Raw genomic sequence first — 24,179 nt, 5'->3', positions numbered from 1 at the left:
AAATCGTCTTCCGGTTGCATGCTTGACGGGATTGCGAAGAATTGTGCAATCGAAGATTTAAAAACACGTGCCAAGCAACACTCAAATTGTGATCGAATTTATGCATTTTGATTTTTAACAGATTTGGCTTTTATATAATTATTACATCAAATTAGAACATTTTAATCCTATATGGATGTGATTGATTGACGATCAAGGTTTTGTAAAAAAATGTGCCAAAAATATTCAATTAATAGATATGTTTTAATGGTTGCATTAAAGAATGTTACGTTCTAATTTTGGCCAAACAAAAATGCGTGTAAATTGATTAGTTTTTTGTCATGAAAACAAACAAAGTTGTTTTTTTTTCTTTTTCAAGTGCAACTAGTTGTTCAGATCACTTATTCGAACGTTTTTTGTAGCAGCTTTGTTTGTTAGCAGCTCAAAACTGCAAAAAAAATATATTTAATAAAACTAACTTGGGTAACTATAATTCTATAAGCTTACATGAATGTTTTTCCTGTCGTATTTTCGGCCTTTTCAAATAACTACAAATCAGTTAAAACTCAACAGATCTTTATTTCATCATCAACAACTTTTTCAGAATGTTTTGTTTTTATCTATTCTCCCTGTCTGACAAGTCCATGTCGGCTACTTGCAATAGGTAAACTAGGGTGGCCGCGAAAATGGTCACGTCAAAATTTTTTTTTTTGAGATAACAGCAGATCTCGACGTTTCATGCAATCTGAATTCATTTGGCATTAAAATATTTTGCTTTGAAAACCCCAATTTCATGTACGCCATCCTTGGGAAATTTTCGAGGGTAAAAAAAACAAAACTTTGAACACTTTGAGGCACCCCTAAATCATGTCAAATTAAACTGAAATTTTGTACAGGTATTTTTTGGGCCAATAAACAAAATGTATATGGTTGGTTCTTTAAGTTCGATGATGAAAATTTTTCCATACATCCATTGCCACCCTAGGGTACACAGTTGATGTCTATGACGTCACCGGTGCCGCAACAACCCCTCCCCGTAACACCGGCACCGGTAGCTTAGCTACCGGACGCTTATAAGTTCCCTTGGCTGTACGTACCACAACTGCTTTAATTCTGGTTGCCCTGCCTGCCACAAATACAACTTCACATACTTCCAATGGCTCCTGCTGAGGGTGCCACTTTACACGTCGGTTGATTAACGGAAAGTACTCGATCAACCACCGCTTCAATATACTTATATATACTTTCAATAGCTGTGACCTCTTGTAGTTCGGAGTATTTCATCCGTCAGCCAGCGGTGCTCTTCCAATACCTCCATCTCCTCTTTCACCGAACGAACGAAACTTTCCCAAACTCCGTGAGTTGCTGATGGGGGATTGAATGCCATCGAGTCCTCGAACACGTCTACTCTCCCGAACAAACGCATTCTCCTTCATAACCCCCTTACTGACGCCCACAAAGTTCGTCCCATTATCAGAGAAAAACTCAACAGGAACTGCTCGCCTGCGAACCAAACGGCATATGGCCATCAGGCATGTTTGCAACGATAAACTATTTACGACTTCAAGATGTATAGCTCTTGTTCCGAAGCAAGTGAAGAGAGCACACCAGCGTTTTTCCGTGTGACGTCCAACCACATTGATCGGACCGAAGAAGGCTACTCCCACGTAGCTGAAGCGTAAGGAGTAGTTCGTTGATTTGGAAGTGGAGCCATTCTCGGAACCACCGGTTTACTTTTTCTTACTCTGCACTGCATATAGTTTTTTTACCGATTTTCTCTGACTCTCTTCGGACCCTTGGGATGTAGAAACGTTGTCTCCACACTACAGTTTCTCGGTTTCCGTGACCAAATAGTTTATGATGATATTCTATCAGCTTGACTGTTATCGGGTGTCGGCAGAATCACTGGAAATTGTAACTCAAAAGGAATTAATTCTCCTAATACACTCTTCCATTCATCCGCATCACGCTGTACTCGTCCAGAATATTGCCTCAACGGTGCTACTTTAGATCTTGCTTGCACCAAGATACGCCGAGGAATCCCATCTATTCATCCGAAAGTATGTTACACAGCCATATAAACCGGCCCTGGCATCTACGAATACATGTAGTTGTTGCGATTCGTAGTCACCAGCATTCACCAGCACCCAAATAGTGACGTGGAACTCTTAATCGTTCAATATCCGGTAGCAGTACTGTTCATCTTCCACTTTTCGAAGCTCTCGTCATCGACCGTGTCATCCCACTCACAGCCTGTGCGCCATAAATCCTGTATCAACATCTTACCATGAATGACGAACCTCGTCAGCAAGCCTAACGGATCAAACAGACTCATCATCATACTCAAAACGTTTGGTTGGGCGCTCGTCGCCTGAACCCGTAGCTTTATCGGTATTGGTATAGACCGTTTGGTTAATTTTTGACTTACCTACCTGCTGGAGTATAGCGTGAGAATGTGACACCCAGTTTCGAATTTCGTAAACGTCCCATGAATGAATTTACCTGACCCCGTTTGCCCTTTTCACGGTTTGCGGTCTCTGTACTGTCGAAGTGGTCATCCATATAATGTCGATTTACAGTGGCACTTACGGCATCTGGAAACTGCTCCGAGAACTCACTTGCGTTGCGATTCTTAACGTAGAGCGCTTGTCTCTACTCCTCTCTACAGTTGCTTTGTAGCAGTACCCCTTACTTTGATGTTCTATGAGTTGGCTCCGTACGTTTTCCAGTAGTTGTGGGTCCTGCGATAGGCGATTATCTAGACTTCTCATCCGACGTGATGCCATTAGATAGTTATCCCCAAATGATGGATCATTTTCTTTCCATAGCATTCCCGTTTCAAATCTGTCTCGCTTCGTCGAAGTTTCCAATATCTCCCGAGCTCGTCAATCTCCGGATGACTCTGGCAAAACATCCACTGCCACACCCGCTTCTTCAAGTACATGGTGTGACTTGAACAGATCATGCAGTTCTTGATTGAACACATCAGTGTATGAATGATGTCCAACGCATACAGTTCCAGGGTGTCGACTACCTTAAAATTAGGTAATACCATGGAATTCAAACAATGTCAGGGAATATCAGGGAATTTCGTCACCAATCTGGAAAAAATGAAATTCCGCCAATTAGAATTTTGATTATTGCAATAATGAGAATGTTAATGATACCAAAAATATATTTGACAGTGCAATAGTAGACCATTTTTACGTTCGCGCTGGAATTTGGCATCAGTATCTGCAGTTCAGCTTCAACTAACTCACTTCCTTTTCTTCTACTTGTACTACTTTCTATTGGTTAAATCATGCTTGAAAATCATACTATCAAAGTTGAGATTTTGTGGTGCCTGGAAACAGTTATGTTTCACAAATCTCTCCGCACTGTTGAAAAAGACATGCTTGTATTGAGAGGAATGTTTCATGACAACCAGAAAGCTGAGAAGGTGATAAAATGAGCCTTAAGATGATTTTGGGCTCGATGAAATTTTGTAAGTTATACATTGTCGTTGATTTCGACGAGTCTTTGAACAAGACTACAAAAAAGCTACAGATGGATCTGAATATCAGATTATGGGTTGAAGAAGAGATGGATTTGATGAATCGTTACATGACGTCAATGTTCTTGGGACGTTCTCAATTTGCAGCTTTTAACACGTTGACTGTCATGTCAGTCACTGGTGACTGACACTTTGTTTTCGTGCAAACCGCGTCAGTCACTGGAGACTGACAGTAGAACATACGATAATAAAGGTAAATAATATAAGCATATAAGCTCATAAGCATTCCCTTTCGAACAGAAATACCTTCCACTACGATAAGAAATGATGGTCCTAATACATTTAAAAATGTCCATCCAATCGCTATAAAACCGTGGCACTCAACGTGTTGAAGAAGGCATGGAAATGATATATTTGAACAAACTTCTTATGTCGATGGGTGGTATGAACGTGAATTGGTCATATTACGCGAACTGCAACTGGTCTTTCAACGAAAAAAAAACGATTCGAGAAGCTTTTGTCTATTGATTATTTTGATGGAAACCCCAACGTTCAGAGGGTTTCTCCAATAATAGTGAATGGTTTTATGAAAACATGTGGAAGAAAACGGTTGTGCGAAAAGTTAATGATGCTATACTTAACTTTGGAAGAATAGCATCAATAAAAATGTTGAGTTAGTTGAATCAACTAGTTTGAAAGTCTTATTCTCTTTATCGTTATTTGAATCAAAGTTGATGAAACGGCTACGGAAAGCAGAAGCGAAATTGAGGTAAAACGATGAAAGTTTTGGAAAACGCACAGAAGGGTGCCTAAAGAATGCAAGATAACTTTGTACTGTATTAGTAAATCCATTTTTTAAATCTTTTACGGTACTTCTCAGTCGTTGTTCAACTCAATTAACCCTCAGCGAACGAATGCCGCCATACTCTCGACATTGCAAATATTCTAAAAAAATCGAATCCCGCCATACATGTGGCATTCCGTTATATTTCAGGAATTCTGTTAGTTTATGCCTTTTTTATGCATGCAACGTGATCTGGAACATTCCTTTCCGAGCACATACACACATCTATTCCTTTATTTCAACTCCCACTATTTTCCCATTCTGAAATTTTCATTTCATTTTCCTTTTGTATGGACAAACCTGTTCATATACTACCTATTATTACTGAAAGTTTCCATAAAATCCAATAAAGCGATATTAATTATGCACCTTTTCTCGCTCTGGAAATAAAGCACCTAATTTCTTAAAAATCCGTCGACCAACTGGTCATCGTTCTAGAAAAAAATACGCTCGTTCGTTAAAGGTTCAAAATCACAAACAATCCACTTATTGGAAAATATCGACAGACGTTCTCAAATTTCATTGTTTAATTGTTTCAGCTAACTAAAAAAATTCAGCTGAAGTACTATTAGAGAATTTGATTGCTAACCTACATTTGGATTTTTTTCTGAAAACTTACTGGAAAATCAGGGAATATCAGGGAATTTTTTTTTCGGATTTTGAGTCGACACCCTGAGTTCACAAGCTACATCCTTCTTTCGGACCATCAATAGTCCACCCGAGCCTAGATCTAACGGCTATCGGCTTTCCTGGTTGATCATTTCGCGATTTAATGGGTGCAAATAAAATCAGGTGTTCCAAACCAATTCAAATCTTCGGGGAAGCTAGCGGAAGTTTTCTAAGATGGCTATAGCTCTTCGCCAATTCCCGATAGTTCAGAGAGTTCTTCAGAGCCTCGTCATTCCTGCGATTCAGGTTTCACTTAGTGGCTGTGGTTTCTCAGTCACCTTCAACAAATTTAGAACTTAACATCTACGAGCATGATGTGGTGCTGCCCTTGATACCTCTTGATTACACCAGGTGTTCGATTTGCATCTGCTCTCCCCATGTGCGTTCAGACATAGTTCAAATCGATCGACAATCTTCAGTCGATGTGCAATACGCATCTTTCGAAATTCATGTGCGGCCACACGTTTGACACGGTCTTTGGTATTCCGGGTTTCTCGAGAATTCTCTCATACTCCTTCGATCTACCGCCTCTGGTTTTGCTGGCACGATTACCGAATGGTTTTGATGATGCATCCACGACTCCGCTTACTTCACTGGCAGTAGTAACCAGTTCGGACAAAAAAAGCGAAGCGTTACTCTCTCGTGTTTCCTTTTGTACCAATCCCAATCCATTTTCGTCCTTGGAGGTAACATCTCAACCAGTTCCAGGATCAGTAAGGGATTACTAGGTGGTCATTGACCTGCGTTGCTTCAAGATGATCGCAAACCTTAGTGGGGATGAAGCTGCTTGAAGCTGCCACTTCTCGTGTCGACCGGTAAAAAACGGCAAATTCCGCGAAAGGTACTGCTGTGCCAAAATTTGCGCATATGTTTGGTTCACTTCATCCTGCCTCTTCTCCTGCTTACTCTTCCTCCAATTCTTGTTCTTTTCCTCTTCTTTAGAACTTCCTCTGCTGCTGTTTCCGCTAGAATCGCTCGATTGTTCATTCTGCGAATTCGTCTTCGATTTAACATTGTTACTGTTGTTTTTTTTTATTCCTCCTTCTTCCATCGTTGGTTCCTTCTTCGACATCTACTCGACCTCTGTGTTTTTCTTTTGTATTGAACCGTTCGCGTAGACGGCTTCAGATCGATAATCAGTGTAGAAATCACTGGAACTTTCTCTCCAGGTTCTTCTTCTTCTCGAGTTTCTTCACTTTCATTTCCGTTCGCTTTCTGCTTTCACTCAGTTCATCAATTTCCTTCTGCAATTGTTTCTTCTCCGTAACAATCTTCCAGGATCTGCTTGTACGAAGTCCACTGTATTTCCATCTGCTCGTTCGCTAATTCTAACTTCGCTTTAGCTAATGCCAACTTCTGGCCCTTTTACCTCTTCATACGCTTTTTCTCCTTCTATATCGCCTCTATTGCTTCTGCAATCTCTTTATCGTATTTCGAGGTTGCTTCCGCACTGTTCTTCTATTTTATGGCTTTGGATGGCTAGTCAAGACTCTCCTTAACGGAAACAACATCGTCATCTTCCGAATCACTGTCAGCCAGATCATCTTCACGACATGCGGATACCTTCAGTTCTCATCTTCATTAACGGACGCTCCGGCACAACTGAAATTGAACCATCTCTGGCTTTCCTCACAGTATACCATTTCCTTTTCATCATGATCTGGTCGGGTACACGAAGGGCAATTATACTGTGTCACGTCCGGATTGAGGTTAGATCCGTCTCCCCCGGATACACTTATTTTTGAGAATGCTCGGATCATTTATCAAAACCATTTTTGTAGCTTATTTGCAAATGGATGAAAAATCTTGCACGATAATTGCGTCTGAAAATAATCTGATATTATATTGTCGAGTTTTGGTAGAAGTACTGAAATTTTATAGTAAAAAAATATTTTAAAGGGTAGATTAGATGATCAATCAATGAACAGTTCTGCCATTGGACCCATGAACGTGCGCTTAGTAAGAAAACGTGGATGTGATAACGAAAAATAAATTTTGGCCGGGACGAAATTTGCCGGGTCAGCTAGTTGCACTTTGAAACTTCTACACAGAGGTCACATTTCGCACAAACCAACTAAAAGAGGGATTTTTGAAACCAAATTTTGATCATAACACTCTTTATATGGACACACAGAACTACAGTTTACAAAAACACAGAGCTATTTTAAACTGATTCGTTTTGTTTAATTGCAGGGACTCGACCCTGAAGCGCTTGGAAACGCTGGAGGCCGAAACGGCCGACCTCAAATCGCCGGACGGCACCAAGGTGGATTTGTTCTCGGAGATTCATCTGAACGAACTGAAAAAACTGGAGAAACAGCTGGAATCGATGGAGAACGAGAAGATCTGTCTGACCGCTAACTTGCGCGACGCTCAACAGAATCTGGACAAGAGTCAGAACGAGCTGCAGAACTTCATGGCCAAGTTGACGCTGCTGGCCGCCCACGTGGACGCGTTGCAGAATCTCAAGAAGCAGATCGCCGCGGAAGACAAGTTTGCAAGTAAGTTGATTGTTGATGAGTACACACCATCACGATCTTCTAACCTTTTTTTAATCACACTTTGTTTTATTGTAGACGTCTCGAACAACAAGGATAAGATGATGAACGACAAGCTGAATGAAGCCATCCTGCAATACTCCAACTGGTTCACACTTAGCGCGAAGGAGATCGACACACTGAAGGCTGACTTGGTTGAACTGCAGAAAGGTTTGAACTGCTCGGACGCTATGACTGTGCTACGTAACGAAATCACCAACTTGAAAAATAAGGTTCAGCGCCCAATACTCTGGTTCTCTCATAATGCTTACAATTGTTATTTTATTGCAGCTGTTGTCATCGGAGCAGAAATCGCTTGATTTGCACAGCGATGTGCATGTGTTGACAACCATCTCACAAAACGCCGGCCAAAGTCTTAATTCCACTCGCAGCAATTTGGTATCGCTTAGTGATGATCTTGCTCAGCTGTACCATTTGGTGTGCACTGTCAATGGTGAAACCCCGAACCGTGTCCTGCTGGATCACAAGAATGACGATCTGAGGTTAGTCTAGCGTTGTGACATTTGAAGCAGCGTTTTTCTTCACGTACCTTCATTTCTTTTTCAGCTTTGACAACGATTCGTTGTCTGCCATCCAATCGCAGCTGAAATCAGACATCTTGACGTCGAAACCGCACGTTTTCGAGGACTTGCAGGCTCTTAGCGATGCTGTGGAAATCAAGAAATACGTCGATACCATCAGCGATCAGATCAAGTACCTCAAGACGGCGGTGGAGCACACGATCGAACTGAACAAGGACAAGGTTTCGGATGTGGCGGCCGGTGACAAGGATGCCAAGGAGGAGATCGCGGATCTGCACGAGCAGATCATCAAGCTCAAGAGTTTGCTGTCGACCAAGCGCGAACAGATCGCCACCCTCAGAACGGTGCTCAAGTCGAACAAGAACACGGCCGAGGTTGCGCTCACCAATCTGAAGTCGAAGTACGAGAACGAGAAGCTGGTGGTGAGCGACACGATGTCCAAGCTGCGAAACGAGCTGCGAATCCTGAAGGAGGATGCCGCTACCTTCTCAAGTACGTAGAAACCGTGTTGACGACAAGCGTGTCCACGTTGGCTAATGACGGGTTTGTTAATGTGTTACAGGTCTTCGGGCGATGTTCGCTGCTCGTTGCGAGGAATACGTAACGCAGGTCGATGAGCTCACCCATCAACTGACGGCCGCTGAGGAAGAGAAGAAGACTCTCAATCAGCTGCTCCGATTGGCTGTGCAGCAGAAGCTGAGTCTCACCCAAAAGCTGGAAGAACTTGAGATGGATCGGTAAGTGCTTTGCATTAAGATTCTATCCTAAATTGCACATAATCCGGTTGTTTGATTTACACCCCCTTGATCTGAAGGTTTCCGGAATCTAAAATTTGATTGATACTTTTCAAATATTTTTACGCACCCCCTACTCGACGTCACTGATATTCTGTCGTATACACCAGTGTTCAGATAATGTGAAAACCATGACCAAAAAGAAAGAGCAATATATTTTACTCTCTGACTAAAGCTTGTTTCTCAACCCTTCACAATGAAGACTAATTTATGCGAATTTTCGCGTATTTTTCCGTAAATCAATCAGAACGACGCACGGGACCACTTGCAAAAAAATAAAAAAAACAGAATTTCCCAAGCTTTTGCTCCGGAATAATACGAACTCGCGTTGCTTTGACAGTAGCCTCAGTTAACATCAAAAAGAACAAAACAATCTAGATGGGTGCAAAAAGATGTAAACATTTTCGCTCAGCTTCACATCGATAGTAAACAATATTTAAGCTGACTGGCTATTACTACAGGATAATGATCAGTTCTTCGAATTTCTATTTATATTCTACTGAATTTTCTCATGATCATGTGTATCGATTTAGAGATATACTTGAACTCACATTTGGTCGGTGTTAAGTCAGAGGGGACCAGGTCGCAAAATTGAAAATTTCGAGTTATTGATTGCATTAGGTTAAGCATTTGGTAAGCTACATACCACATATATCAGATCGGGTAAATCACGCTTTCAGCAGGAATAACGCATCGAAATTGTTTTGAATGCACAACCAAAGCCCCTTATAACGTTTGCATTAAAAAAATGGACAAAAATCAATTATAGTAACCCATGAGTCAGCAGAAAAAATTTGACAGCTCTATCAGTTGAACTCTAACCATGGTGGCGAAAACAGTGAAGCTACTCCGTTCAGAAGTGTGCGCGTTCAAAGAACGGTACCCCCCCGCGTCGAAAACGGACATCGTGCGACTCTCTTCCTTAGCTCTGAACTGACCGTGAACGGGGAAACTTATAGTACGAAGTGCCTGCCGAAAGTTGCGTCTTTCATAAAAAAAAAACACCGTGAGGGCGAAGATGCGGTGTTCTGGTCGGATCTGGCGCATGGCCGAGGTATCCAGACGTTGCCCGACGTTTAGAATTTTCGTGATAAACCCCCTTTTCATCGCCAGTAACGAATCGATGCAAAAAAAAAACAGTTTCTTTTATGCCGTTGGAGGAGTTGTTCGCACGTGAAAAAACGGCGTTCGACGTCTCGTGGCTTCAATTCATACGGCACCCAATGTCCTCTCTTTCGAATCATTTCTTTTAAACGATCGGATATGGTTTGCTGAGCTACTCCATCGCTGATAGAGTATCGTCGCAAAACTGATCGCCAATGTGATTAATTGAGGTGCATGGGGACACGGTTTCTGGTTGTAGATTACTGCATCGAACCTGATCTCAATTCTCTGTTCTTCTAACAAGAATTTTGACATATCTGTAATGTTTCTATTGACCATCTTCATTGCTATATTATTCGCACTCACGAAGGATGTTAAAAATGTTAAAGGCAATTTTTTAAAATAAACGAACTACATTTTTTTCAAATAATGCTAGACCTAACTGATATATTGGCAGAAACTGAAATTGCAGTATAATTGAGTTCAAAACTTCTCTAAAATTAATTATAATTCATTTTTACTTCTCGCCACATGATAGGTTTTTATTATTCTGAACGCAAGAATTTAATTTTTAACTCGTTTCTTTCATTAGAACAACTAGAAAATACAAATTACGCAAATTATAACATTTATTTCAATTCTGGTTTGACCAAAAAGGTAAATAAACAAAGCCCGAGTCACTAAAACGTTTGCTCTTTTTAAGAGAAACATTTGACAGCGTGGGTAAAAAAGGTGCAAGAATTTTATTTCCAAGCCTAATGCACTTGAAAACCGATGGTATAACTATCGGATCGGAGGAAAATTTGACAGATAATGCATGAGAAAAAATATGCAGGATTGGTTCAAAGTGCACTTGAAACATATATTTAATTGACTCCGCATGACCCAGGTCAAAACAATTTTTTTGATAAAATATTGATTGTAACAAATACAAATTTTACATGTTTTATTGTTCTTTTCCGTTTTTCCTGGCACTTCATTTAATCTGTTCGTATATTGTGTAGTTATAATTCACATTTATACTCGTTTTTTTCCTCCCTCCCGATTGCTCCCCGTGAAAAAAATCGTAGTTTTTGGTAGCCAGTATACTTTGTATCATAATGTTTCTCAGCCTGTTTCTATTCATAGTTTTATTGAGGTTATATTCAAAAAAAGTTCTTTCCGCTGTTTCCACTGGGATAGCAAGGGTCAGGGAGGGATAATATTTATACATTGTTAATTTATTTTACATTGAATGGGTAAAACTGAAGCACACATATAAAAAATAACTGATAAAATTGGGTAATAATATTTGAAAAAACTGGTAGATTTCAGGATCTAACTGCTTGATTGGATCGAGAGAAAAAAAAACTGGAAGAATCCAGTTTAAACTGGAACATTGGCAACGGTGCTCTCATTGCTCTCTGAGCTCTCTGTTGTTGAGCATAGAGGCCTCGAAAAAAAACCAAAATTGTAGTTGCTAACCGTTAAAAGTCTACGTCACTTCATGTAAACAATTATTACCATACTACCTTCCTTATCTAGAATTAACACCTTGAGCTTTGACTGAGCTAGGGGCCTGATAAAGTACCTTCCACGTCGGTCTCTGAGTACCGATAATGGACTTTTCTAGAACTTACTGTCGTTCCCAGTACCGATGTTTTCCAAACGAAAAGTCTACTGTAAGGTCTGACGAAACCGGCGTGAACCGGACGAAAAATTTAATGTTCAATGAAAATGTACATAAATAGCATTTGGTCCATTCAAATCTTAGGGCGCCGTGGACAAATTACGTAACGCTAAAAATACACATGCTTGATCCTCTTACGTAATGCAAGTTGTATACCTAACACATAGCAAGTAACGCACAAAGTTATGAGACATATCGCCGATTCGATTGATTCTAGCGAAGTTCTCTCGGTTGCCTTTTAAGGTTATTCTCAGTCGTCGAGTATTCGAGAACATTCGACTTTCGGGTCTCATTTCGTCGAATGGCCGAAAGACCGCATGTATCTGATTCTCATGTTAATCATAGAATTGAGCTTCCACTTGCTGTTAATAACGGTCTCCGCATGCTTACGTAACGGACGGAAAATCCTTATAATGTAGTCTGGATCCATATCTCTCCTGGTACAGATCAATGTTTGTCTAAGGTTTGCTATACTCGAGTGGCGCTTAGAACAGGCCTTCATGACGCGCCATACTGGGAAATCCAGTGGATAAAGATCGGAGCTGGACGGCCACATATCCTTCGCCCAGAATGGATGATGCTCCTGCAACCACTTCTGAGTGCGGCTCGAGATGTGACACGGAGACCTACCTTGTTGAAAAACAACATTTGACTTCGGCCGTACTTCTCTTCACTTCACGGAAGAACATACTTACTTCAAATCTCGATTTAGACCTACCAGAGTTGCCACACGTACAGATTTATCGGGAAAGGTACAGATTTTTTCGATATTTTTGGTACAGATTCTGTACGGTACAGGGTACAGATTTTCGTCGAAAAGTACAGATTGTACAATTTTTTTCCGCGTGTGAAATTTCTTACATTTGAACAAAGCAACATTAAGGTCCATGACAACATTTACGCCGCAGTATCGCTGGGTGCTGCTGATCATAAAAGCATTTACACTGAAGTCGCTTCTCACGCGGTTTTTTATCCGCGTTTTTATTTTACGCGGCTTTTTTCACGCGGTTTTTTGGGAATTCACGCGGTTTACTTTTACGCGAATTTCGGAATTTATACGGTTTTTTTTTACTCGGCACGTATCAACCGCGTAAAAATTCAATATGCTAATTGATGTGACTTTTCACGACATAAGTTTGTATTATTTCACTGATTTTTTTTTTTTTTATCCCTTTTGTTTATTTTAGGCTTATTAGCATTTCAGCTGTAACAGAGCCGAATTTCAATCGTGTACATGTCACATGTTTATCATATCTATAATTAGCACATTACACAGTTGCCATGTTTTCGGCGTTAGAGTATTCCCTTCTATACCATTGCATATGGTACACATTTACACAGTTGCCATATAGGCGTAAGAGTTTTCGTTCTGTTCTTCCATTATCCAGTTAGACCGGACAGCGGAGACAGTTGATTGATCATTGTTGAGTTATTTATAGAACAGCAGCCCGATGTGTCTTGCAGAGCAGAGCAGTTGTATAGATGAATCGATCTTATTTCGACCGTGGATCGATCTCCATCGCTGATGATTGTTGCGTGGACGTAGTTATTCTGTAACAACACAAAGATGGTCAATGAGGGCCCTGAGTTTTGAACTCACGATCGATCGCTTACTAAGCGAACGCGCAACCAATGTGGCTACGGAGACCCCCCTATTTCACTGATTAGTAGCTGAGAAATAAAAGGAGATACAGATATCATGATTGTAGTATGCAAAAAAAAATCAGGTAATCAATTGTTAGAATATGGGTTGCGTTTTAAACTAATAATTCACTGTTTGTTAGATTTTTACTCGTATTTTGAAATTCTCGTGGTTTTTTATACGCGGATTTTGGAAATTACGCGGTTTTATTTCACGCGGTTTTTGTTTACAAGTATCCACCGCGTAAAAAGCGACTACAGTGTACAATGCAATAATTGATCAGTTTCGAAAGGACGGAATTCCTTACAAGGATCGTCGGAGAGGATTCGCGTCGGACCGTGCGACCGTGATGATGGGGGTTTCAAATTCCGTAATGCGTTTGATAAAAATAGAAAAACTCAGATTAGTAGTCGTCAAATGTACATGTTATTAGCTTGCTTTGTGTGCTAGTTATGCATGTGAGAAAATCCCTCACTATCTTCTGCATTTATTGAGGGAAATATATAAAATTCGAATTATATAACCAATAGCCCAAAAAGGACTAACGATATCAAGGTAATACAATGAACATATTTCACGATTTTTAGGGATATTTTTTTACCATTTAGAATGAATGTGACAAAAATCAGACTGCTTGCAGAATATTAACCCCAAATATTTGAAAACAAAACCTCTGCTGCTTTTTTGGAGTATGTTTTGTCCCAGATTAACAGCTAGAATCGTTTGTTCCGGACTGGAAAATCTGGATTCACGATGCTACATGAAAAATTGAAAGATTTTTGTTTGATCATTCTCATTAATATCTGCGAGGAATCTTACGTTGTTTCAATGTCCAATGCCATAAAATTTGAAGACTATTTAAATAACGGCAAGAATTTTTTGTGCTGGAATATTAGCAGAAGAAACTATCAGAACAATGGACAGCGAAGGGCAGATCAATTTTAATGGTATTTGTCGCAGCATTTCCATGGAACGAATGAGAAAAAGATTCGAATTTGACGATCCGACGCTCAAGGTTGCGGCAATGTTAAATCCTAGAAATTGGAATATACAAAATCTGAAGAGTTTATTCCGTACCCTAAAGATAAAATTACTCCTTAAGGAAATCACAGTTCCTGAAAACAAGCATTTGCTGGATTGGTGGACAGAAATAGAGTGTGTAAAAAGAATTGATGGTTCGCTCGCATTTTCGTCGCTTAGATGTCTTGTTTGTAACGTTCTCACTATGCCTCACTCTCCGGCAATTGTCGAGCGATTTTGTTCTGAATATAATCTGAATATAATTAGCTCAGAAACGATACGATGAACGCTATTTTGAAACCAAAGATTTGATTAAAGATTGTGGCGGCAGCTCGAAAATTTTAATAAATGATAGTATACAATCTAGATTTAGAAGAACTATGTATAAACATCGTCAAACACATGATTGACTTGCAAATATAAATGCAGTATTTGTAGTAAATAAATGATATATAATATATAAATTTTCCATGCTAATAAAAATTTTTTTTCTCTACAACGGATATTACCGATGGAACAGATTTTTGGTACTCCTCTAGTACAGATGAAAGTGTGGCAACACTGAGACCTCCGTGTACTTTGTCGCATTATTCGTCTATGATAGTTGGAATGAACCGTGCCCTCGACTTCATCCCCGCTTCTTCGTTTACGATCGCCATTTTCTTCACTGAATACACGAGATGACCTCGGACAACCTGTGCACACCTTCGCGGATAGTTGTCCTTTCTTTTCTCGGACCATGAGACTCGTTTCACGGTCTAAAGGGATATTCTAACGGCGATTGAAATGTCCTTTATTGTCCGACATTTTCGCGTGAGACAAATCACGAATACGCTGCCACATCGTTATGGTGCAACTGTCAAACTAAGGGAATCGGCTTCTTTCACTCGCAGCCTATTATGATATGAATTATAGCTTACTTGCATGCAAAGAAAACTAATGCATTGTATGCACAGTTTAAACAGGAACCCCTCTTCTATTCATATTCTCTATTGGATCGCAACAAAAAGTAAAGTCTCGAAAATGCCGTAAAACCTATCTGAATATGGTATATGCCGAAAGGTGGAGCACTTGTTCATGTGAGGATGTTTCGGAAATTTTTCATTGATTTTTTCGGGTCATTCTGTACCCGCTTGCGGTCCGCATTCGTTTACCTGTGTCTGTATTGACGTACACTGTTCTTGAAATGTACAAAAATAAGCAACTAAAATATGCTTGGAGCGATATCATTCCGGATGTTCGCATAGCAACGAATAGCATAATATTATATTTAAAATGATAAAGAAGTAACACATATAATAAAGAAGTAACATTACAGCCCTTCTAGACCATAATCTACATGCAATGTTTGTTTTTAGTTGATATAATATAATGATTATTGTTCTATTTTTCTTCCGCGACTGTAAAAGACGATGATTTCGGGAACATGTAGTGTATAATATTTTTTGTTTTCACTTGAATTTTCCGTTTGAAATCGTACTCGTATAATGTTCACAAAATATATACACTGGAGTCGCTTTTTACGCGGGGGATAAAAAACCGCATAAAAAATAAGCGTAAAAAACCGCATAAAAGAAATCCGCGTAAATTACGAAATCCGCCCAATAAATCTGTTTATACTGACTTGCAAATATACGCGAGTTTACGCGGTTGATAAAATAAAAAATTAAAGTAAATTCCAAAATCCGCGTAAAAAACCGCGTGAATTTCGAAATCCGCGTAAAAAGCGACTACAGTGTATGTGATTATTTCGAGATCACAGAAGGTTCTGTTGTCTAGTTTATTCTTCTATTATTTTCCAAGTAAGAGTATCGATCATCCGTATAACGTAAGGGTTTACTCATTTTACCGAATGCAATATTACTATGGATTAGTATGCGATACACTACATAACACTCTAATTTAGAAATTATATTGCATCTCTGAATAATAAAAACGGATTAAATCAATAACGTCGTTACCTTCAACCATTTCAGTGAAATGCGTCACGTCCGGAGGCCCGCGATGCCTGCCCGTGGCGGTGGCAAATCGGCCTTCTCTCGTGGCGTCCCGGCCCGCAGCAGCAACCAGAACCCAAACAACAGCAGCAACAATCCGAACCAAGCATTCTTCTAACATAAGGTTAGCGTGCAGCGTAAGATCTTAGCCTTTATTTATACACTGCTGAAGCTGTAAACCGAGAAACGAGTCACTACACTATCCAGAGCCAACACACAGCATTCAGTGGGGAAAAAAAACCAAAATCGTCCAGTTTATGTTCTACATACCATGTATTGTTTCGGTTGATAGCAGTGCTGGCACGAATCCTTCCATCCAATCAGAATAGGTTTTTCCTCTTCCAGAATTTATTGTTTACCAATCATCCAGTGGATGATCAAGCTCAACCTGCTCTTTTTTGTACTATACACAGGCTGATGAATGGACTGAGCCAGGTTGACGATGCGCGTGTGTGTGTGAAGAAGAATATATTTTTAATAATATTATAGACTAGAGACGAGACCTATGAGGGCCTGTCCGACATAGGCATATGAAATAAGACGAATGTGTGGAAATATATCGTTAATTTATTTTGATAAGAATCAAATATATATATATATTACAGTGGCTAACGAGAACATTCACTAATTATAATTTTTATTTAGGATAAATGAAGAAAAAGATCCGATTGTCCTGCACATTTGTAAGCAAAAAAAAAGGTAACGCGATGAGAAAAAAAACGATACGAGGAAAAATTTTACTGTACCGAGTAACTGTAGACACATATTGCATAGGGACACAATTTATAAATTATTGTCGAACAATAATATTGATGAAATTTGATAAATGTAGATATTTTCTCACAGTTTTGAGCTTAAATTGTTGTGCAATAAACAAAACAAAACAAAAAAAAACTTTACGTTATGATTTCACCTATGATTTTGAGTACCCAAATGGTAAAATTATCGATGATTAATATTCGACTAAGTGGGAAAGGCTATTTCTTCCTCTGCTCCTATTTTGACGTCGGACCAAATCTGTTTTTGATTTTAATCGAAATAGTAATCGATAGAAGTGCTTAGCAAATTTACTAGCGATGTGTAGGCGCGGCAGTAGGAATGCTATAGTTATTTTTATCTGACCTTCTGAGGGCGTTTTTTTTGCGATTTGTCGAAAAGAACTGAAATATGCAAATATGCACTAGAGCGCGAGTAGTGCGACTCTTGTTCTCAGTAGTGTTCGAAGAAGTAGTAACTCTATTTTTGTAACTTCCTGACTCAATAAATCTTTTAGCATTCAATAGTGATAGCTCATACCGAGTTCAACCGTTAATAGTAGCTTAGTCTGTTTTAAGTACGCTGGGCTTTGAACTAGTAACCTTGTAGGAGTATGACGTTGCTGACACTAGTGATTCAGCGTCTAATTGACGATTCCTTGGGAACAAAATGCGAGCTTTTAAGACGGTTGCGTTGCGCTAGAGATCTACTCGATAAGTTCTCCCGAGAGCAGAAAGGATAGCCGTGTTTCAGCAAAAATTAATGCGAACGATATGTTTCTAATCGAATGATTTTACCAACGGTTCAGTTGATTTATTTTCGTTTCTATTGGTCATTGTGTATACATACAACGTTGTTGATATTGACATTAAATGTGTGACAAAATAGTAAAAGCATTCACTGTGAAGATAAAAAAAAGCAAACATCACAATTCTGTCCTAACTTTAAGAAGAATATTTTTTCTATTAAGAATGATTGTTAAGTGAAACTAATCAGAAGCGTCCAAAAAATTAACTGACAAAAACAGAGTAATAAAATTTCCTATTGAAAACTAGGAGTAAAATAAATTTATTTGCGAACAAAAAAACGCAACACAATAAGAGAATAAAACGAAAAAATTACCGAGCCATTTATTTAATTTTTAAAATCATTAAAGTCTTAACTAAATGGAAATGAGGAGCGATAGTGACGACAAACGAAACGCGGAATTTGGAAATGACAAGTTCATCATTTCTTCAAGCAAGCGGTCCATCAGTTATTGTCTCTCGCTGAGGCGAACATATGTATAAAACCAATAATGATGAAATAAAATTAATCACCGTCCCTTTTTATGAGCATAAAGTTGAAGAAAAACCTTGAAACGAGTATGTAACAGTTAATAGGGAATCAAAAATCTTTTATTAATTGTTTATTTTTTAAGGTAACTGTTGATCGTTGCTAGTGAAAGTGTGATTCATGTGACCGATTATAAGCGCTGAGTTAATTGTTTCGCTTTATTTAACATCCTGTACCGATGAGAAGAGCATCTTTTAGGGTGTCTTGTTTTCGTTTCGCTTTGATAGCTTGTTTATGCTTACGTGTGCTTATCTGTAGCTTATTAGGGAAGAGTTTTTTTGGATGGCGAGAAAAGATGTATGGATCGTAGTGAAAAGCAATGTTTTCTTTCCAAGGAACACGATAGATGATATCGACTGATACGCGGAAGGTTATCGAACCTGTACCAACTTTCAGCAGAAAACGAAAAAGTAAAGTAACTGTCCAGCAGAATAACAAAACATACAACAATCTAGAGATTTTAGTAGCCATAACCAAACAGATATAGGCGATAAGTTTGGCCAGAAAGAGAGAATATTTGTAGTGTTAATCACCACACAGAAAAATTTGCATTGGTCACACACACTCACCTAGAATATCTCTCGTCGTATAGAAATACCCTAGCATTTGGAAAAAAAACAAAATAACCTTTACGAGATTCGTTCTGTAGATAATGTTAGCGAGCAAAAAGCAACCACGCAAAATATTGAGATTACCGAAAACTAGAATTCGTTCCCATTTTTGGTCGGTTTGTTGATAGTTACTGATTAGAGGTGTTCAAACATCAAACTGAAATTATAGAATAAAGCGAACAATCCTTGGCCAGACGATGCCCGTAATGAAAGTAGTAGACGTTACATGTTTTTGAACTCTATTCGAGAAGATACTAGAAATACAATAAACTAACCACCCAATTCTGAACTTAGACTTCCCCCTAACATACCAAACTAAAAGACTAAATAACACTTACACACCACATAACAAACGGAGGGAGAGTATCGTACAAGAGATATTCTAAACAGTGCCCCCCACCCTTATTCGTTATGTTAAGTTTGAAGTCCTGCTAGTAGAGATTGTCTCCTCGTTTAGTTGTCCGAAATGCGTTCTTTTTTTTTTTGCAATATTCACAAAAACGATAGCGTGTGCACAAGCAGCAGCAGGATTATTTGCAATTGTCTAACGTGCATTGACAGACATACTAGCTTTATACATATATATGTTTTAGTATATTTTTGACGAACTTGCTAGCGACCAGGGAGCAAAGCAAATATTCCATTGCCCTATTCAAGTTGGCTACAAGTGTGTGTGTGTGCGTGTTTGATAAGAGCACAAGCCGCACGATAACCGATGCGGATATTTATCTTTTGCTAACTTATACTAATTTATTGTATCTCATTAAAAATGAACGTATGTTATGGTAAAACTATATTGTAAAGTCTTACAAAAATGAAATCAATACAAAAATAATGAAAACATAAGAGTGAGAAGATGATACGATTGCTGATGCCGAAAGCCCTGAGATCCCTCATAAACTCGTTGCCTTTTGAAATATTTAGAAGGGTCTAAATAGGAAGCAAACACAGCTTTTGAGTGTAAAAAGAAATAGATAAATCTGGTGTAAGTGTTCAGTTGTTAAGTGCACTTAGTAACCGGAATCACAAAACCAGTTGTATCTCGGGATTGGTTGAAAATAGAAAACATTTTTTATTTCAAAATGCAGATAATTATTCCTTTCCAGGAAAGATATTGAAAATTATTCCGTTACAATTTTGATGAATTTTCGTTCATCAAACTCCGGGTTCTCTGTTGGCCACATTTTATTCCACGATCTCTTTATGACTGCAGCATCCCGAGTCACTTTGATACCCTTCTTCAATTTCCGCTTCACAGATTGGGCGAAATTGGTGGCCATTGGGAGGATTGAGGTCTTTTTTAATGTCATCGACTTCATTGTAGCGGTACCACTGAAGTACCTCTGGAGTGTAGCGGCAGCTTGCCTAATCTGGCCAAAACTTTGAAAGGAGACGTTTCCGCAGGCATTTTTTCCTATACATTTTCGAGTCCAGTGTCTTGCTTGTGACGAGATCCTTGGTTCGCTGTCCACAGCGGCAAGTTCCTTGTCGAATCAAGGACTTCCTGGCAAATTTATCAGCGAAAACGAACATAAATTTGCTGGAGACATCTCCTTGGCAGTGGCCTCCTAGAATTTTAGATCTGGGAGGTGTCCAAATCCATCTTTACTTATGTTTCGTCATTCATCAGCATGCATCCTTTGTTTTTCGTCAAAACCATGTTGCACAACTTTCGAGCGCGGCTTTCGGCCACCAGATTTTGCTTCAGTCGGCCTGATTCTGCGTGGCGTGTGAGGGGAGATGACAATTGTCACGTATGTCACGCGATTCCACCAGGCGTTGCCGTGAGAAATCCCATTTGAATGAACTCTCACCGTATTCCCGCTCTGAAATATATGTGACAATTGTCAGATGAACTAGGATTTCTAGGTGACAATCGTCGATATGTCTTGAGGTATCGATAGCGCATAAAAACAAATGAAAAATGGAACAGAAATAGTAAACATCGTTTTGATCGTATAGAATCGATAGTAATGGTATTGTATGTATCAATAAATTCAATTTATTTTCAATTTTCACAGTACGAGTGGAATCGCAAGTAGTTTGAATTTCTTTTGAATGTGGTAGTGAATCATGGGTGACATTGCGCATTTCGAAATGAGTAATTCGTTTCGGGATAATTCAAACTCGAATCGATTTTAGTACTATGTATCTTTTTCGAGTTATTATTTTCAGTGTAATAGATTTCGAGCAAAATTTGTCTCGAAGAGAAATGTCAATGTATCGCAAAATATTAGATCCCATTCCATTTTAGAGTGGTTCGAAAAATCTAGTTTTTCCCTATTTTCCAAAAATAACTTTTTTCAAAATTTCATAACTTTTGAACTACTAAACCGATTTAGGTGATCGACATATCAAATTGGCCAGTTAGCTAGTTTTTTTTTGAAAAAAATACTACACTTGCAAAAAAAATCTTGTTTTTAGATAACATATCCAAAAATGTGTTCTTCGTTTTAAAATTTTGATTTTTCAAGTTTAACCGATGGTTCAAAAAATAATTTTTCTCCTTTTTTCCAAAAAATACGTTTTTCAGAAATTCATAACTTTTTATCTATTGAATCGATTCAGATAATCGACATAGTTAATTGAAGTCAATAATTTCACACTTGCAGAAAAGGGGAATTCTATTCGCATATATATAGTCTAGTCGCGTAGGATGATCGAAGGAAGCTTAAAAACATGTTAACTTTGAAAAATCATAACTCAAGAACAAAAAAGAACACATCTCTGATTTTTTAATGTGTTAAGTAAAAAATCCTCAGATTTCAAGAAAAAATATAAAAAATATAGCTCCCTTTGTCCCGAAACCATGTAAACTATAAAAAACAGATACAATTATTAATCACGAAAACAAAATTATGTTTTTTCGCAAGTACAATTTTTCCAAGAAATTCTAGCTCATTGGCTTTAATTTGATATATCGATCATCTCGGTTAAAATTATACCTTGAAAAAGAAAAAAGAACACATCTAATTTTGAGTTTTCCAAGAAATTCTAGCTCATTGGCTTGAATTTGATATATCGATCATCTCGGTTAAAATTATAACTTAAAAAAGAAAAAAGAACACATCTAATTTTGAGTTTTCCAAGAAATTCTAGCTCATTGGCTTGAATTTGATATATCGATCATCTCAGTTAAAATTATAACTTAAAAAAGAAAAAAGAACACATCTAATTTTGAGTAAAACATGTAAATGTGTAAAAAATCCTCAGTTTTCATGAAAAAATATAGAAAATTATAGCGCCGTTGGAAACCATGTAAACGATAAAAAATGGATAAATCAATAATTACGAAAACAAAATTCAAATTTCTTCCAGTTTTTCCAAAAAAGACTAGCTCATAAACTTCAATTTGATGTGTCGATCATCTGAATCGGCTTAGTGGTTCAAAAGTTATGATTTTATGCTAAAAGTCATTTTTGGGAAAAGTGAAAAAAATGGAATCACAAAAAAAAAATACAGGTTCAATGTTTTACCATAACGAAAAAAAGCTACCAATTTCCACGAAAATCGGAAAACCATTATATCAGTTTGGCATGGAATGGCTGAAGTAATACTGCAATAGTTCACACATTTCAAAGTTCGCGTTTTTCTTGTTGTTTTTCATGTCTTTCAACGCGGCCATAATAATTATTAGGATTACTGTATTTGGATTGATGCTAGAAAATATAAGTATCATTAACTTCCTTGAATAGTGGATGTGATATAATTCACTTTATATTTGTATATATATTTTTAAACGGAAACATTTGTCAAACTGCAAAACTAAAAACTTTTATACTGTGTCTTAATTTTTGAATTGAGTGTAACATTCAAAGACCCTTCAATAAAAATGGCATTGGAACAACAGAGTAAAACTGAGATACAATTATGACGGATGACTGCTTTTTGATCGACGTGTGCTCCAACTAGCAAACAGCCAATTAAAAAGCACTCCAACTAAAAAAGCACCAATAAACGAATGGGTACTGTAAAATTGTAAAAAATATACAATCGAAGACTCTTTTTGTCGTTTATGAGTTTCGTTTTTTTAAGTTACTACTATGCATGTTTGCGGTTTGTTAGAAAGATATGATATGTTGATCCTTAAAATAAGATTGAAAGTTAAGAATTGGAAGAAAATATAAAATAAATAAATGGGTCTCTTGAAAAATTGATTTGTGAGAAATTGGAATCTATGACTAGTTCTATTTTAACAATTAATGCGCAAAATAGTTTAGCTGCAAAGAATGACTTGCTCATTGAACCTGGTACAGTTCATTCTGAATCGCACCAGAATATTCCGAAACGTAAGAAACGAAAATTTCAAAATAATGATGATGATAATGTACATCAAAATAAAATAAGTTTTGCGGATGTTGTTAAAAGTGCGAACACTTCTAACAAAATAAGATAATGGGTTATAGTAATAGTACTAGTATCATGCAAAGTAATCGTAAGACTCATCCGGTTCTTGTAATCAAGCCTAAAGAGTCCAAACAAGCTTGCGAGGATACTCGGAAGCATTTGAAGACAAAATTAGATCCAAGAACACACAAAATTAGTAATTTCAGAAATGGAAGAAATGGCTCCATCATTGTTGAGTGTGCAACTGGAGCTAATATAGACAATGTGAAAGATGACATCGAAAGCAATTTGGGTGAGAAGTATAGTGCTGTTGTTCCCATATCGGTGCCCAGATTAAAAATCGTGGGCATGAGCGATCAGCATTCCTCCGATGTTTTCATTGATTACCTCCGAAGTCAGAATGAAGGCATCGAAATAAAAGATGTAAAGGTTTTAAATGTGTACGAAAATCCACGCTTCACCTACAATAAGTTCACTGCTGTAATTGAAGTAGATGTTGACATATATAACTGTTTATTGAACGCGAAAAAAGTAAATGTGGGGTTCGATCGGTGCTCCGTAGTTCCTGCGATTAATGTATTAAGATGCTTCAAATGTGGAGAATTTGGACACAAGAGCACGGATTGCAAACAAAATTTTGAAACGTGCTCAAGGTGTAGTCAGAAACACAAGACATCTGAATGCAAGTCAACTGTGTTGAAATGTGTTAATTGTTTGAAAATGAATAAAGAACGGAAATTGAATTTGGACGTCAATCATGCCGCATTAAGCTCTGAATGTTTAGTATATCAGAGTCTTTTTGATTTGAAAAAAAGCAGCTTGCATTTCAATAAATAGCAA

The 24,179-nt window shown here is 38.1% G+C and overlaps 1 protein-coding gene across 1 annotated transcript in view; it reads left to right on the top strand.

The window, feature by feature from the left end:
- LOC129775763 (protein bicaudal D) overlaps positions 1 to 19,840 on the top strand; it is a 66,631-nt gene extending 46,791 nt beyond the window's left edge. The window contains exons 6-11 of the mRNA XM_055780841.1: positions 7,179 to 7,486; positions 7,562 to 7,755; positions 7,814 to 8,025; positions 8,090 to 8,556; positions 8,627 to 8,801; positions 16,270 to 19,840. Coding sequence (XP_055636816.1) covers positions 7,179 to 7,486; positions 7,562 to 7,755; positions 7,814 to 8,025; positions 8,090 to 8,556; positions 8,627 to 8,801; positions 16,270 to 16,408 — 1,495 coding nt within the window. The 3' untranslated portion in view covers positions 16,409 to 19,840. The remainder of the gene's footprint in view (positions 1 to 7,178; positions 7,487 to 7,561; positions 7,756 to 7,813; positions 8,026 to 8,089; positions 8,557 to 8,626; positions 8,802 to 16,269) is intronic.
- The last annotated feature ends 4,339 nt before the right edge of the window (positions 19,841 to 24,179 follow it).

The sequence above is a fragment of the Toxorhynchites rutilus genome, chromosome 3, assembly GCF_029784135.1.
Source record: "Toxorhynchites rutilus septentrionalis strain SRP chromosome 3, ASM2978413v1, whole genome shotgun sequence".
Classification (NCBI taxonomy): domain Eukaryota; kingdom Metazoa; phylum Arthropoda; class Insecta; order Diptera; family Culicidae; genus Toxorhynchites; species Toxorhynchites rutilus.
The sequence above is the reverse complement of the archived record's forward strand: the minus strand, read 5'-3'. Positions and strand labels throughout refer to the sequence as shown.